This window comes from Asterias amurensis, chromosome 17, assembly GCF_032118995.1.
Source record: "Asterias amurensis chromosome 17, ASM3211899v1".
In the NCBI taxonomy this organism is placed as follows: domain Eukaryota; kingdom Metazoa; phylum Echinodermata; class Asteroidea; order Forcipulatida; family Asteriidae; genus Asterias; species Asterias amurensis.
Genome location: NC_092664.1, coordinates 11,583,961 through 11,602,048, shown reverse-complemented (window position 1 = coordinate 11,602,048; position 18,088 = coordinate 11,583,961). Strand labels below are relative to the sequence as shown.

At 38.6% G+C, this 18,088-nt stretch overlaps 3 protein-coding genes across 3 annotated transcripts in view; 2 read left to right on the top strand and 1 right to left on the bottom strand.

Annotated features, from left to right (window-relative positions):
• The window catches only part of LOC139950112 (tRNA (cytosine(38)-C(5))-methyltransferase-like), a 100,557-nt gene extending 88,343 nt beyond the window's left edge, over positions 1–12,214 (top strand). The window contains exons 4-7 of the mRNA XM_071948740.1: positions 4,322–4,526; positions 5,010–5,067; positions 7,471–7,609; positions 9,914–12,214. Coding sequence (XP_071804841.1) covers positions 4,322–4,526; positions 5,010–5,067; positions 7,471–7,609; positions 9,914–10,035 — 524 coding nt within the window. The 3' untranslated portion in view covers positions 10,036–12,214. The remainder of the gene's footprint in view (positions 1–4,321; positions 4,527–5,009; positions 5,068–7,470; positions 7,610–9,913) is intronic.
• A 164-nt stretch (positions 12,215–12,378) lies between these two features.
• Positions 12,379–13,382, bottom strand: LOC139949613 (snaclec bothroinsularin subunit beta-like). Its single transcript, XM_071948050.1, has one exon. It carries the CDS (start codon positions 13,314–13,316, stop codon positions 12,675–12,677), a length of 642 nt encoding a protein of 213 aa, XP_071804151.1. The 5' UTR covers positions 13,317–13,382; the 3' UTR covers positions 12,379–12,674.
• A 1,542-nt stretch (positions 13,383–14,924) lies between these two features.
• Positions 14,925–17,476, top strand: LOC139949611 (uncharacterized). Its single transcript, XM_071948048.1, has 2 exons — positions 14,925–15,018; positions 15,552–17,476. The coding sequence occupies exons 1-2, from the start codon at positions 15,013–15,015 to the stop codon at positions 16,296–16,298; spliced, it is 753 nt and encodes a 250-aa protein (XP_071804149.1). The 5' UTR covers positions 14,925–15,012; the 3' UTR covers positions 16,299–17,476.
• Positions 17,477–18,088: the final 612 nt, after the last annotated feature.

Below are 18,088 nucleotides of genomic sequence, written 5' to 3'. Positions count from 1 at the left end.
ACCACTGTTACTACTGTTACTACTGTTACTACTGTTACTACTGTTACTACTGTTACTACTGTTACTACTGTTACTACTGTTACTACTGTTACTACTGTTAACTACTGTTACAACTGTTACTACTGTTACTACTGTTACTACTGTTACTACTGTTACTACTGTTACTACTGTTATTACTATTATTATTATTATTATTATTATTATTAAAAATTCAATATAAACCTGCCGTTAATCTGGGGTTCGTTGGTTCAAGTTCCACTCTAGTCACTCGAGTCCCACTCTAGTAATTATTTCTTTGTTCAACCCCAAAATCAGTATTAAAAATTGTGAGAAACGACTCCCTCTGAAGTAACAGTTTTTGAGAAAGAGGTAATTTGTGAGAAACAACTCCCTCTGAAGTAACATAGTTTTTGAGAAAGAGGTAGTTTCTCACTAAAATTGAATCTGAGAAAGATTTCTCAGACATCTGAAAGCACACATTTTTGTGCAACAAGGGTGTTTTTTATTTAATTATTTTCTTGCAGTTTCGATGACCAATTAAGCCGAATATTTTACAGATTTGTTATTTTATGCACACTACTGTTACTACTGTTACTACTGTTACTACTATTATTATTATTATTATTATTATTAAAAATTCAATATAAACCTGCCGTTAATCTGGGGTTCGTTGGTTCAAGTTCCACTCTAGTCACTCGAGTCCCACTCTAGTAAATATTTCTTTGTTCAACCCCAAAATCAGTATTAAAAATTGTGAGAAACGACTCCCTCTGAAGTAACATAGTTTTTGAGAAAGGTAATTTCTCACTAATATTGAATCTGAGAAAGATTTCTCAGACATCTGAAAGCACACATTTTTGTGCAACAAGGGTGTTTTTTATTTAATTAGTTTCTTGCAGTTTCGATGACCAATTAAGCCAAATATTTTACAGATTTGTTATTTTATGCACACTACTGTTACTACTGTTACTACTGTTACTACTGTTACTACTGTTACTACTATTATTATTATTATTATTATTATTAAAAATTCAATATAAACCTGCCGTTAATCTGGGGTTCGTTGGTTCAAGTTCCACTCTAGTCACTCGAGTCCCACTATAGTAAATATTTCTTTGTTCAACCCCAAAATCAGTATTAAAAATTGTGAGAAACAACTCCCTTTGAAGTAACATAGTTTTTGAGAAAGAGGTAATTTCTCACTAAAATTGAATCTGAGAAAGATTTCTCAGACATCTGAAAGCACACATTTTTGTGCAACAAGGGTGTTTTTTATTTAATTATTTTCTTGCAGTTTCGATGACCAATTAAGCCAAATATTTTACAGATTTGTTATTTTATGCACACTACTGTTACTACTGTTACTACTGTTACTACTGTTACTACTGTTACTACTGTTACTACTGTTACTACTGTTACTACTGTTACTACTGTTACTACTGTTACTACTGTTACTACTGTTACTACTGTTACTACTGTTACTACTGTTACTACTGTTACTACTGTTACTACTATTATTATTATTATTATTATTATTATTATTATTATTATTATTATTATTATTATTATTATTATTATTAAAAATTCAATATAAACCTGCCGTTAATCTGGGGTTCGTTGGTTCAAGTTCCACTCTTATCACTCGAGTCCCACTCTAGTAAATATTTCTTTGTTCAACCCCAAAATCAGTATTAAAAATTGTGAGAAACGACTCCCTCTGAAGTAACATAGTTTTTGAGAAAGAGGTAATTTCTCACTAAAATTGAATCTGAGAAAGATTTCTCAGACATCTGAAAGCACACATTTTTGTGCAACAAGGGTGTTTTTTATTTAATTATTTTCTTGCAGTTTCGATGACCAATTAAGCCAAATATTCTACAGATTTGTTATTTTATGCATACTACTGTTACTACTGTTACTACTGTTACTACTGTTACTACTGTTACTACTGTTACTACTGTTACTACTGTTACTACTGTTACTACTGTTACTACTGTTACTACTGTTACTACTGTTACTACTGTTACTACTGTTACTACTGTTACTACTGTTACTACTGTTACTACTGTTACTACTGTTACTACTGTTACTACTGTTACTACTGTTACCACTGTTACCACTGTTACCACTGTTACCACTGTTACCACTGTTACTACTGTTACTACTGTTACTACTGTTACTACTGTTACTACTGTTACTACTGTTACTACTGTTACTACTGTTACTACTGTTACTACTGTTAACTACTGTTACAACTGTTACTACTGTTACTACTGTTACTACTGTTACTACTGTTACTACTGTTACTACTGTTATTACTATTATTATTATTATTATTATTATTATTAAAAATTCAATATAAACCTGCCGTTAATCTGGGGTTCGTTGGTTCAAGTTCCACTCTAGTCACTCGAGTCCCACTCTAGTAATTATTTCTTTGTTCAACCCCAAAATCAGTATTAAAAATTGTGAGAAACGACTCCCTCTGAAGTAACAGTTTTTGAGAAAGAGGTAATTTGTGAGAAACAACTCCCTCTGAAGTAACATAGTTTTTGAGAAAGAGGTAGTTTCTCACTAAAATTGAATCTGAGAAAGATTTCTCAGACATCTGAAAGCACACATTTTTGTGCAACAAGGGTGTTTTTTATTTAATTATTTTCTTGCAGTTTCGATGACCAATTAAGCCGAATATTTTACAGATTTGTTATTTTATGCACACTACTGTTACTACTGTTACTACTGTTACTACTATTATTATTATTATTATTATTATTATTAAAAATTCAATATAAACCTGCCGTTAATCTGGGGTTCGTTGGTTCAAGTTCCACTCTAGTCACTCGAGTCCCACTCTAGTAAATATTTCTTTGTTCAACCCCAAAATCAGTATTAAAAATTGTGAGAAACAACTCCCTCTGAAGTAACATAGTTTTTGAGAAAGAGGTAGTTTCTCACTAAAATTGAATCTGAGAAAGATTTCTCAGACATCTGAAAGCACACATTTTTGTGCAACAAGGGTGTTTTTTATTTAATTAATTTCTTGCAGTTTCGATGACCAATTAAGCAAATATTCTACAGATTTGTTATTGTATGCATACTACTGTTACTACTGTTACTATTGTTACTACTGTTACTACTGTTACTACTATTATTATTATTATTATTATTATTATTAAAAATTCAATATAAACCTGCCGTTAATCTGGGGTTCGTTGGTTCAAGTTCCACTCTAGTCACTCGAGTCCCACTCTAGTAAATATTTCTTTGTTCAACCCCAAAACAGTATTAAAAATTGTGAGAAACGACTCCCTCTGAAGTAACATAGTTTTTGAGAAAGGTAATTTCTCACTAAAATTGAATCTGAGAAAGATTTCTCAGACATCTGAAAGCACACATTTATGTGCAACAAGGGTGTTTTTTATTTAATTAGTTTCTTGCAGTTTCGATGACCATTTAAGCCAAATATTTTACAGATTTGTTATTTTATGCACACTACTGTTACTACTGTTACTACTGTTACTACTGTTACTACTGTTACTACTGTTACTACTGTTACTACTGTTACTACTGTTACTACTGTTACTACTGTTACTACTGTTACTACTGTTACTACTGTTACTACTGTTACTACTGTTACTACTGTTACTACTGGTACTACTGTTACTACTGTTACTACTGTTACTACTGTTACTACTATTATTATTATTATTATTATTATTATTATTATTATTATTATTATTATTATTATTATTATTATTATTATTATTATTATTATTATTATTATTATTATTATTATTATTATTATTATTATTATTATTATTATTATTATTATTATTATTATTATTATTATTATTATTATTATTATTATTATTATTATTATTATTATTATTATTATTATTAAAAATTCAATATAAACCTGCCGTTAATCTGGGGTTCGTTGGTTCAAGTTCCACTCTAGTCACTCGAGTCCCACTCTAGTAAATATTTCTTTGTTCAACCCCAAAATCAGTATTAAAAATTGTGAGAAACGACTCCCTCTGAAGTAACATAGTTTTTGAGAAAGAGGTAATTTCTCACTAAAATTGAATCTGAGAAAGATTTCTCAGACATCTGAAAGCACACATTTTTGTGCAACAAGGGTGTTTTTTATTTAATTAGTTTCTTGCAGTTTCGATGACCAATTAAGCCAAATATTTTACAGATTTGTTATTTTATGCATATGTTGGGACCCACCAATTATAGTGGATTACATATAGTGCTTTCACTGCAAGCAACTGTTTTGTTAGCAAAAATCAATTCTGTAATGTTTCTTTAAGGACAGGTCGTGAGGGTGCAGATCCCAGAGACCCTCTGGACTCCCAGAATCCCGAGGATCTTCATGGGCGTCTTGTAGGAGATTACTTGGAGAATCTATCAGCGGAACAAGAAGAAAGATTCTTACTTCAAGACAAGTTGTTGATGAGGTTTGCTCGTATCATCGATGTGGTTACTTGCCAAGATTGCAACACGAGATGCTTCACCAAAGCGTTAGTTTGCGTTGACTTCTTTTTAACCCACATAGTTTATCAAATTTGATGGGTGGGGATTGAGGTTGCAGGAATCTGGGCGGTCAGGCTGGTGCAGTGGTGTCTTGCTCACCTCCAGGAACCCGGTTCGAGTCCTACCGTGGGCACTATGGATCTTCAGTCCCTATAATTTGACTGCTTGGGTTTTTCCTGGAATACAAGTAACATAGTTTTCGAGAAAGAAGTAATTTTCTACGGATTTGATTTTGAGACCTCAGATTTAGACTTTGAGGTCTCGAAATCAAGCATCTGAAAGCACACAACTTCATGGGACAAGGGTGTTTTTTTCTTTCATTATTATCTTGCAACTTCCACGACCTATTGAGCTCAAAATTTATTAAATTTTATATATGTATATTAGATGGAGATACACCAAGTGAGAAGACTGGTCTTTGACAATTACCAGTGCCTTTCATGTTTAATTGTTATTTTCATGCCTTACAGATATGGTCATTATGTGGAGGGTACTGGCTCAATGTTGCAAGTGAATTCATCATTGAAGGTGAGTTTTGAAAGTAGTCCATTCTGCTCTACTAATATTAACAACTTATAACAAGATCTCATGTAGCCTATTTCACAATAACCGTCTCAATGTGCTTTACATTAGTGCCCTGATCATTTGGCCAATAACATCCCTTTAATCTTTCTCAGCTCCCTTGGGAGTATACAACCTGGGCTCAATTTCAAAGAGCTGCTAAGCACAAAAATTTGCTTAGCATGAAGTTTCTTCCATGATAAAAACAGGATTACCAGCCAAATTTCCATTTGTTGTGCATGTATGTTGCTTCTTACTGGTATTCAGCTGTTGTTTGCTTGTCCTAAATTCCTGTGGAAATTTGGTTGGCTTCCTGTTTTTTCCAAGGGAGAAATTTCATGCTAAGCATTTTTTTTGCTTAGCAGCGCTATGAAATTGGGCCCTGGGCAACCATAGTGCTCCAAAGGCTCTTTCATAAACAATATTTACCCTTGCAGGTACCCATTTATACCCCTGGGTGAAGAGAAGCAATTATAGTAAAGTATTTTGCTCAAGGACACAAGTGTCGCTACCAGGACTCGAACCCACACTCTGTTGACTTAACCACCAGGGCCCAATTTCATGGCTCTGGTTACCGCCGCATTCTGCGCTTACGAGCATGATTACCTGCTTACGTGCAAGCGCCGAATTTCTGCGCTAGCCTTGTAAGCGTAGAATACCTAGTAATGTGAAGTACGCACGCGCAGAAGCCAAAATTCGCCTCTAACCCGTGAAATACGCTTGCCGTAAGCACAGAATTTCCTGCTTCGGTAAGCGCCGATTCTGTGCTTACGGTAAGCAGAGCCATGAAATTGGGCCCAGAACTTGAATTTGATGCTCCTAACTACTCCGCCACGACACCCTACTAGCCAGGCTTCGAGTGGATGATACCCATGCCGTTCCTTACGGACTGTGTAGGGGGTAACCCTGTTTCAGCCTCAGGAGTATGTAGCAACATGCCCCTGTTAAAACTTGATTTGGGTTGATAGTCAAAATAAGTGAAGATTAGCTCCCCTTGAAGTGGCCATCCGGCCATCCGGCCTTGTGCATTTGGGCGATATTGTAGTGGTACGGAGGCTGACGACCGTATGGACACGGGGGGGGGGATAAACCCCATTGAGAGGCCTGAAGTATTTCAGGGGTTAAGGTTAAAACTGTTTTTATTTGTGTCCATCCAAATCAAGGATACAACAAACATCCCAATCCCAGAAACCATATAATCGTTTGGTAGTAGTGTCGAAACTCAAACTTGGCTGTTCCCAGAATCACCGTCAGATCAATACAAATTGTTGAGTATTGTTGATCCTAAGCAAACATAGAGAGAGAGAGAGAGAGAGAGAGAACATTGATGCATCGATCTACAGCGGCAACTTAAAGGAACACATTGCCTTGGTTCGGACGAGTTGGTCTTTGAATGATCGCTTGAAACAGTTTGTTTATGAAATACATAGGGCCTATGGTTAGAACAACATTATAAAAGTAGAATATAATGATCAACATAAGTATTACACGTAATTGCACGGTTTTCCTTTTACGTCGGGAACTAAAGCGGTATGCCATTTTACCCAGTCAAAATTTTGATTCGTCAAAATGGCTGAACGTGTTTATTTGTGACGTATAAGGAAAACCGTGCAATTTTGAGGCATATGTTTGTGTGGATCACAATATTGCACTTTTGAATGTTCTATCTAACCAGATGAATTTAAAAACAGAACAGCTTCAAACGCTTTTCAAAGACCAACTCGTCCGATCCAAGGCAACGTGTACCTAAACATATCTTTTCCAACAGGCCTTTTCATGAACTTGAGGTTTTTCCTTCCTCTCAGACCGGGGCCTTTGAATGTTCTCACAGAATTTGGGAGCCTTGAGGGCCATGTAACACGAGGCAACTGACAGGCAACCAGTTCTAGGCAATCTCCAAGAAGAGAATCCTCATTATGTTCTTGGGAATCGTAAGACATTGTTTGAAAAATTACTCACGTGCTACCAAAGTGTTTGTGTAGCATGCACTGCAGTTGGTTGCCTACAAGTTGCCTGCAAAAGTTGCCTTGTGTGACCAGGCCCTTATAAGGGTGCGTTCGTTTAGCTTACCTGGGTCTACCCCGCGGTGCTCACTCGGGTGAGCCCCTGACAAGAGCTAAAGGAACGATCACCCACCGCTCTCGTAGTGACGTCATGCACCTGCGGCCAGCCCCCAAGTGACCCACTCCACAAGCAGGGCACTGGGGGCTGACCCAGGTGAGCCCCTGGAATAACGTCAAAGCTATTCGAACGCACCGGGGGGAAGACCGGGGTCGACCCAGGGAAGCTAAACGAACGCACCCATAGTGCTGTGTTATCATTATTGTTGTTATAGTATCCACCTAAATTCAAACTCTTCTTTCATTGAAGGGAACGACTCTCTTAAAGAATTGCAGTCAAGATGTCAAGATGATCTCAGCTGAGTACCTCAAAGAGCTGAAGTATCTCAAGCTTCGCTACTTTACACCTCGGGAGATCGCCAATCTACACCACTTTCCTCAAACTTTTGGTGAGACAAAATCCTCATTGTATTTATTATACCACCTTCATTTTTAGTTTTTAATTCCGGTTTATTTATTCACTGCAATGGCGGCCAAGCAATCCGAAAAAGTACATTTACAAGTTAAAATAGTTTATATAAAAATATATATAAATGCAAGAACAACCAAAATAGCACATTAGTTGTATTATCGTAATTTTTTTTTAAATTTTTCCCCGTCCTCTTTGAGTTAGATTGTAAATTTTTTGTTTGTTTGTTTGTTGCTTTCATTTTTGCTGTCATCTCTTTTGCTTTGACTTTGTCAAAACAAGCCTTCCTGGCTTCTGTAATGCCCCATAATGGTTTGCTCCGTATCCATTACATTATATTTTTTCATTTCATTTTCATTAATTATTTTCTTTAACTGTTCTTGTTTGTCTTTGACATAAATAATTTTATTTATTTGTTTATTATTCTCATTTTTTCACCACTATGGAAATAAACGTTGATTGAGTTGGAATATATTTTTTTTTTACCCTTCAACTGAAGTGTATTAAGCACTGTATACTAGGTACTTTTCCGAGTTCTGTGGGGCACAAAAATACATGTGCAAGTCACTTGGGTTGGATTTTAACCTTAAACCTCACCATTGATAGCTCGATGGCAGTTCAAATCCTTAGCAGTGGGTACCACAATGATTTAATAAACTCTACTTGTTTTGCATGCGGGATAAAGAATAAAATCTGAGTAGCATCCGTCCCAAGCTCGTGCAAGGACTATTGTTTACCATAGTTTGACTAACATCGCTTTACCATAGTTTGACGATAGAGAAAGGACCACAGAAGGAGTTCGAACTTCCCGGGTAGTAACAATAGAGATCAATGGCCCTTTGTGCGCCAGGTACGTCGCCGCATTTTACACTGGTAAACTACAGCTCATTTGAGGATTGCGTTGAAGCATGCCGTACCTATTTATTGACGTCATTTCGCTGCAAGATATTCCACAAAAATGGAGTAGAAATTTATCTTAAAATAAAACTTCGTCGCATGCGCAGTCGAATACAGTTCACCCTTATTTATAAAGACGCACGCAATCACAAAGATTTTAATGTCAGCTATATATATGTCAATGTTTTGTTTTTGAAAAACAACCGAAATTCATGAAATTTGTACCAAAATCATGAAAAATGTATCAATTATTGAAATATTATGTGTTAGCGAATTGCGGGACCTCGCTTGCTAAAGAAATAGTGCATTTTCTTCGTAAAGAAATGAGCTCTTCCGTGATGTATGCCATGATGTTCCCCAACGTTATCCAACTTCAAACAAAGACTTATTTCTCTATGGTATAAGCATATAGAAATATTCTTTTCCTGCCACTCTTTCATTCGTTGTTGGGGTTCTGCTCACGCCGGTTACCCACAATACAGTGCGCTTCTCCACTCTGGACAATTGGCTGACCGCAAACTGGAGGTTTGTGGCAGCAGTCACAATAGGATAAACATAAGAATGGAGCGGATTATCGGCGACGAACGTGTTGTGCACTAAGCAGATGCACAATCGAGTGTGCGTCAGGCAGCCATTAGCTGTGTAAAAAAACAGCGCGATGTTCCCTCATTTGCATACCAAAATGTTAGTGCGCACATGCTATGTGCAATTTACATATTTCATAAAAAGGGTCCATTGGAACATCGCAGGTCATGGTCGCATCGCAGGTTAACCGCTATTGACAGCGGTTTTCATAGCACAGGGCAGCGTAGACCAGTTAAAACAAAATGATAAATGCATTAAGTGGAATGTTGTGTTGTTAGTACCATTGGTGACATATGTACATGGGATTTAACTGGGAATCTCCAGAACCATGAAGGCCATGTGTAATGAAGTCAGGTTAGAGGTGTACTGTATATGGGCGTTGGCTCAACAGCAGGTCTCTGGCATGATTCACAAGCCTTGAAGTGTGAGGTCAGCTGTCGGGCTAGTCCCCACCTTGAATGTAATGCTTAAACACACTGGCAGGTAGATTTCAACAGAGGGCGATCTTGATGACAACTAATATGCTCTTAGACTTTTTCGCAAATACCCATTGCGCACGTTGTGGTGCATGAGGTGCATGCTGGTCTAGCTAGCGATTAAACTTGATCGCTAGCTAGACCAGCATGCACCTCATTCAACGCCTAACACGGTTGTACTGAGTATTTGCGATAAGGTAATAAGTCTATATACAACATTAGTTTCGTCTAAACCAAACAGTATTCTGAGACAAAATGTATCAGACTCGCTGAATAAGCTGCAAAATTTGTATAAAAATGTTACTGTATTATATTTTTTGTCCCAGAGTTTCCAGATGGTTTGTCCAGGAAGCAAGAATACCGTGTACTTGGTAACAGCCTTAACGTCCATGTAGTGTCCGTCCTCCTTCGCTATATGGTCACCGAGACTGACTCTCTCAAGGCTTGATGGTTCCTTAAAACACCAGGATCATGTTATCATGTTGCATGCTGTATTTGCCCGTCTTTTCTATATGACCACTGACATGACTGAGGTTTGCAGACAAGCTCTGTCCTCCTTTGCTATATGGTCACCGAGACTGGCTCTCTCAAGGCTTTACGGTTCCTCAAAACACCGTGATCATGTTATGATGTTGCATGCTGTATTTGCCCGTCTTTTTTATAATGGTCACTGAGGTATGCAGACAAGATTTATGAGAGATGTCCAGAAACTGAAAGAGTGCCACCATCATCAATATCATCATCACAACTAAGAAACTAAGAGCAATTTGCACAATGGTTAGTTAAAGGTTGACTATTTTGACTCTAACTCAGGCTGGTCGACCATTGGTTGACTACTGTGGTCGACCATTTGGAACCAGCCTCATGACCATGGTTTCTTTACTCGTCTCAATAGCTTGTTCCTTGCTAACATGTGTAAAGCGCAGAGGGTACCAGTGACACTATATTGAAAGGCGACAGGCAATTGAGTGTTGAGTTTCACACACACACAAAGTTTATCAATGACCTGGGCCAAAATTCATGGCTCTACTTACCGTAAGCACAGAATTGGCGCTTATGGAAGCAGGTAATTCTGTGCTTACAGTAAGCGTATTTTACGGGTTAGCGCAAATTTTGGCTTCTGCTAGTACGTACTCCACGTTACGAGGCATTCTACGCTTACAAGGCTAGTGTAGAAATTTGGCGCTTCCTTGTTATAGGGGAATCGTGATCCTAAGTGCAGAATTCAGGTTAGCGCAAATATTGGCTTCTGTAGTGCGTACTCCACATTACTAGGCATTCTACGCTTTACAAGGCTTGCGTAGAAATTCGGCACTTGCTTGTTAGTGGGAATCGTGATCCTAAGCGCAGAATTTGGCAGTAAGCAGAGCCATAAAGTTGGGCCCAGCTCTCTTGAACAGTATACTCTGCTCGTCTTAAGGAGAAAGAACCCTGGTTGTTTATTTGGATAAATTGAGTGGAGTGGTGTTGCAAGGATAAGTCAGACCATGAAGCCACATGTTTTTAAGCACTTATTATAAATCGACTGTTGAAAACTGTCATTACGTATAGCTTCTAATGGTGTATAATAAAGTTGTATAAACTCTACAAAAAGACAATTGCGGGGTCATCATGAAAAATTGTTTGCTTGATTTTGTTTTATTTAATACAAATCAGTCACTATCTAATTAGCATTTCGTGTTATGCAAAGAGGGCTATACACGTACGTAGATGAATAGATGCTGGACTCGAATGACTATTTTTTTCAGCAAAACGGCCGGGATTGGATCCCACACCGATGGTTTAAAGGCAGTGGACACTATTGGTAGTTACTCAAAATAATTATTAGCATAAAATCTTCTTGGTGACGAGTAATGGGGAGAGGTTGATGGTATAAAACACTGTGAGAAACGGCTCCCTCTGAAGTGCCATAGTTTTCGAGAAAGAAGTGATTTTCCACGAATTTGATTTCGAGACCTCAGATTTAGAACTTGAGGTCTCGAAATCAACCATCTAAACGCACACAACTTCGTGTGACAAGGGTTATTTTTCTTTCATTATTATCTCGCAACTTTGATGACCGATTGAGCTCAAATTTTCACTGGTTTGTTATTTTATGCATATGTTGAGATACACCAACTGTGAAGGCTAGTTTTTGACAATTACCACTAGTGCCCACTGCCTTTAACCACCAGAACTTGAGTTCCATGCAATTTTCACTTTCCTTATGTTGACTAAAGGCATTGGACACTATTGGTAGTTACTGAAAATAATTGTTAGCATAAAAACGTCCTTACTAACAAGCAATATCGAGCTGTTGATAGTACAAAAAACCATTGTGATAAACGGCTTCCTCTGAAGTAATGAAGTTTTTGAAAAGAGTTAATTTCTCATCTCAAATAACAAAAGGCTTCAGCTGAAAGTTGTGCAACAAGGGCGTTTTTTCTTTCATTGTTCTCTCGCAACTTCTATGACCAAAGTCAAACTGCAGTGCCTACTTGGTAGCACTCGGTTGATGTGTTGAACATTGTCTTATAGGCCCCCTAATCCACAAGGAAAACAGGTAATTGAAGTGAAATGGCCTTTCTTCTGGAGATTGCCTGGAACTGGTTGCATCAAAATTGCCTCGTGTGACATGGCTTTAGGTTATTAAATGCTGAACAGGCTTCGCAAAGTAGTTAAACCAAAGTTTGTGAGAGAGATTGGCTTTTGCCAGCTTGGTGTTTATATCCCTTGAGGGAGTTTGCCAAGTTCCCTTGATAGGAAGATCACAAACAAACAAACAAAAAAGCTGATTAGATGTAGGATATATGTAGATAAGACTGCTTGCTTACTTGCTTTTAAAAGTCGAGTGATGTCCTCGAATCACGATTTGTTCCCCATGCCCTTTCCGTCCCACATTGCCAACTTGAAATCTGCCGATTCCAGACCCGTGTCCATTTTCAGAATGTCAGTGTACGTTAGTGCAGGTCTACCAGGTTTCCTCCTCCCATGCTTAGGGATACACAGAACAATATTGGACACTGGTTCGTCTTTGCTCCTGTAGCAGTGGCCAGCAAAACGCATCCTTCTGTCTGATTTTTGTTGAGAGTGAACAGGCAGAAAACATTATATCCCCAGCTTTGCTTCAGCAGATGAGAAGGAGTGGCAGCGAGGATGTGAGCAGCAAGATTTCCCATCTGATAACTCCGCCATTGAAAGATACAGCAGGCATCGAGGGGTTAGGAGGTCGTCTGGGCCAGTCTGTTTACAGGAGGACTCCATGGTATCACTGACGGGGAACTCACAGACTGCGTAGTTGATATCGTCAAAGCAATCCTGTCCGACCCATTGGCCGTTTGTAGACCGCACAACGGCACAGCCCTTCAAGTTATCAATGTGACTGCTGGGTTGACCACCTTTCCAGTTCTCGTAGGAATCGGTTTGTCCCTTTAACGGACAATGTTGCCACTGCCCATCTTCCCCGATGTCGTTGCAACCGATCCAGAGATGCGTTGATGGACTCGTCGGATCGAACGCATTCAGGAACAGCTCCCAAATGTAATCCTGTTCGGATTGCGAGTTTGGGACAGCAAGGTTTGCCCGTGATTCTGCACAAGTGCGGTTTGCTTGATACCAGTTCATCGTGTCCTTGACTATGAAGTAACAAGACTCTTTGTACGGGTGCCAGTCAGGGGGGCATATTTCAGCCACGATGCATCCACAACCAAAACACAAAACACCAAGAAGCAAAATATTTAAAAGATTCATTTTGATAGCAAACTGTGTGCATGTAGTAGGCCTACTCGATTATAAACATCTGCCCTCCCTCTCTCTCTCTCTCTCTCTCTCTCTCTCCTGTAAATCAATCGTTGTTCGACTGGTTTTAAAAGACGGTTTGTAAGAGTTAAATGAAACGTTACCAGGCAACCAACTGGCGCACAATGGTCATAAAATACTGACATTAGGGGCACAAGTACCATTTTAATGCAGGTCAACTTAAACAAAAATAATACAGAAAAAAAGGTCGTTTAGAAAGGTCGTTTGTGTAACATTTGCTATAATAAGGCCGGCCTAGAAATAGGCTCTTTATGGGAAACTAATGCAAAGCAAGTACTTTTACTTTTGCACAATGGCGCAATTCCCCAATACAAGGTTCCCTACTATAAACCTTGCTGGCTGTGAAGTTGCATTGAATTTTCTTAAAGGCATCCGAGACTGTTGGTAATTTACTCAAAATATGTTTTAGCATAAAAACTTACTTGGTAACAAGCAACGGAGAGCTGTTGATAATATAAAACATTGTGAGAAACGGCTCCCTCTGAAGTAACGTATAGTTTTTGGGAAAGACATAAATTATCCACGAATTTGATTTTTTTGACCACAGAATTAGTTTTTTGGTCCAAAAACCGAGCATCTTAAAGCGCATAACTTCGTGTGACAAGAAAGGGTGTTTTTCTTCCATTCTCGCATTTTCGACGACCAATTGAGCTCAAAATTTTCACAGTTTTGTTTTTGTTTTGGTCCCATTGATAGGAAAGGTCATTGTCTGCACTGATCTTCACTGATATACAAAAAAGCTACTTGCCGAAATGGCGTCCCGTGGGATTTCACATTTCAGCCCGAGTTCCGCATCTTGCGCCATCAGTGAAGATCAGTGCAGACAATGACCTTTCCTACCAATGGGACAAAAAGTATTTACTTCCTGAAATGGCGCCCATGTTCACGTTCCACCAAAAGAAAATCAAGCTTCCCGGTACCGCATCTTGCGCCTTCGGCGCTCAATAATCTTCGGTGGAAACCACTCGTGTAAAGAGCATTATTTTATACGGCGGACAACTCTTTTTAGAGTGAACAGAAATCAAGCATCTGAAAGCACACAACTTCGTGTGACAAGGGTGTTTTTTCTTTCATTATTATCTCGCAACTTTGACGGCCAATGAGCTCAAATTTTCACAGGTTTGTTATTTTATGCATATGTTGAGATACACCAAGTGAGAAGACTGGTCTTTGAAAATTACCAATAGTGTCCAGTGTCTTTAAGAGAGTAGACAGAAAGGATCTATGGCAATTGCTAACGTATACGAATAATGTATCACCTTTTCCTATCGTCTACCACAACTGCTGTGCCCTTGAATTTGATGAATTTGTACCAACTCACGTGAAAGGTCTGTCTACATGTGACGCTTGACTGACATTCAATGGAAACGAAAGTATCCGTGGGAAGCGATACGTGCAAAAAACGTTGAATGGGGAATTTCGTCATGACTGTGTGGGTAGAAAAGAACACCAACCTATATTCCTACCAGTTGCCATTCGATTCTGTTTATACGCGAGCAGACTTATAAAGTATTCTTTGTTTTTTGTTAAAAGCTTCGGATCATTTTTATTTTATGTTACACGAAAGACTACTGGCCATTCTTTTGATGCACACGGGCGGAATTAGCAGCACCATATCAACGCTAAAATGGAGGTAAGATTTAGACAGTCACGCAAAGGGGGTCTATGTAGAGTTATAGGTTTTTATCTAAGACCAACTTCTATTTGCATCTAAACTAACCATCACATTAGTGTGTCTGTGAGTTTCACAGTGAAGCCATCCCAAAAAACTAACGATCTGAATTCTACCGACTTTTGTTCAACCCATAATAGGCATAACTTCTCAACATTAGGCCCAATATTATTGTCATGCATAGTGGATAGTGACAGTAGATTCCTTACACTATTTGCTGTAGGAAATCCCGGCCGTGACATTTGATTTGTGTTTTTAAGCAAAGCACTTTTTATTGCTTCGTACTTCGGATGGGACGTAGGGCTGGAGGCCCGTGTGTCGTTATCAATCAATGAGACTATCAATGACACAAGAACACGCTCGTAATGGAGAAGGGGTACTGATCTGGGCCCATTTAGGCCAAAATAAGTGCACAGTGCTAACATACATTGGTGTATTTATGGGTAAAACCAAACTTAAGAACTGCTTTTATTTGCATTTTTCCCGTATGTCAGACTGCCCGCTTTCGTTTCCGTATGTCAGGCCCACAATCTCCTCGCCAACGACAAAAGTTACACTCCCAAAGAGGGCGCGCTTCCACTGGCCAGTTAAGAGTTTCCGACAACCCAGACGCCCGCAGGTCTGTCAATGGCCCCGTGAAGTTTGTCCGCAACCCCAAGCACCCTAAGAACTTGTATGCTGCCGAGATGAGCATCAGGCAAGTCGGGAAAGGCAAACCTGTTAAAGTCTCCTCTGGTATGTCGTTTCCAGACCCTAAGAGCGCAAAGAGTATTCGCAATCCAACGGCTCCCCGATTCCAGCACGAGTTCGATCCCTCTGAGAAGGATTATGACATCATCACCAACCCACTGGCAGGTATGGAAAGTGTACATGCCTCGATCCCAAACACTGGTAACGATAAGAACAACTTCATTTACGTCGACGACTCTGACAATGACAATGGCAGCGACGACAGCTACGACAGTGCCACTCGCTTCTCAATCATCGAAGACGACGACATTGAGATAGAGGACAGTGAGAAGATGCAGGATGATAAGGAACCGTCATCCATTTTCCTGGAGACGCCCTCTTTGCTGGAGACTGATGCCCCGGGCTTTGCCCCTCAGCCACCCCCGCCTAGAGGCCCGAGTGCAGTTCTCGTAATTCCTCGTGCGGTTGTTCGAGAAAATGACGCTAACCGAAACAGGGCAAGGGAAACTGCCCAGAATGGTGAACGCACTTATTTGAACATAGGTCCATAAACCAGTCATGTTTGGAGTCGTCAGGGGGGGGGGGGGACGGCAAACATAACGATGGTATTGCCTAAAATTATATTTTGATTGAATTAAAGGGACACCTTTGGTAATTATTGTAAAAAAATCAGTATTTTCACTTGGTGTATCTCAACAATATTATTCATAAAACAACAAACCTAACTCGGAGGTCTCGAAATCAATTCGTGGAAAATTACTTTTTTTCTCTCGAAAACTACGAGCCAGAGGGGGCCATTTTTCATAGTGGCCACTTCTGTGTATTTTTTTTTCTTCATTATAATTATAATGAGTTTGCATAATAGTTAATAGTTAATAGTAATATTGATACTCTAAATACAGTTCTTATACTACAACAACATAAATTTGAGTACTAAAACAACATTTTTATAAAATAAAAAAAAATTAATATTGGTATTAACAATGACTAAATCAATCAATATGGATATAGCCATTGTATGCAAAATTAAATTGTATAAAATAATTATGTTAACAATAATATTATTCAATATTGTTATGTCACTTATCAGAACCAGATGGCCCATCAATTAGTGCAATAATCGTAAGAAAAAAAAACAGAAAAAAAAAAACTATGAATTATTGTCAATGCTTGTTGTATAAGTATCCGATTATTTTGTCTAGCGTTAGAGAAAAAAAAGTAGGCCCTACAGTTCATGTAATTGTTGTAAATTTCAATTGTAAATGATTAATTTGAAAGGTTATTGTTAGGACTTCTTTTAAAGGCAGTGGACACTATTGGTAATTACTCAAAATAGTTATCAGCATAAACCTCATTTTTGGTAACAAGTATAATGGGGAGAGGTTGATAGTATAAAACATTGTGAGAAACGGCTCCCTCTGAAGTGACGTAGTTTTCGAGAAAGAAGTAATTTTCTACGAATTTGATTTCGAGACCTCAAGTTTAGAATTTGAGGTCTCGAAATCAAGCATCTGATCCTGAAAGCACACAACTTTGTGTGACAAGGGTGTTTTTTCTTTCATAGTTATCTCGCACAACCAATCGAGCTCAAATGTTCACAGGTTTGTTATTTTATGCATATGTTGAGATACACCAAGAGAGAAGACTGGTCTTTGACAGTTACCAATAGTGTCCACTGTCTTTAACCTAACTGCATGGAAGGCTGTATTTTGAAATTCTGTTAAAAGAAATAAACCTTATAATTGAACATAATAATGATTAATTTGCCCTCCGTTGTGACTCTTATTAGAAACGCTTTTACATAATTTGAACTGAAGGTTTGTTTGTTTGTTTGCTTGTTTGCTTGTTTGCTTGTTTGCTTGTTTGCTTGTTTGCTTGTTTGCTTGTTTGCTTGTTTGCTTGTTTGCTTGTTTGCTTGTTTGCTTGTTTGCTTGTTTGCTTGTTTGTTTGTTTGTTGTCTGTCTGTCTGTCTGTCTGTCTGTCTGTCTGTCTGTCTGTCTGTCTGTCTGTCTGTCTGTCTGTCTGTCTGTCTGTCTGTCTGTCTGTCTGTCTGTCTGTCTGTCTGTCTGTCTGTCTGTCTGTCTGTCTGTCTGTCTGTCTGTCTGTCTGTCTGTCTGTCTGTCTGTCTGTCTGTCTGTCTGTCTGTCTGTCTGTCTGTCTGTCTGTCTGTCTGTCTGTCTGTCTGTCTGTCTGTCTGTCTGTCTGTCTGTCTGTCTGTCTGTCTGTCTGTCTGTCTGTCTGTCTGTCTGTCTGTCTGTCTGTCTGTCTGTCTGTTTGTTTTGTTTGTTTGTTTGTTTGTTTGTTTGTTTGTTTGAATGATATCCCATCAAGGGAACTCGGC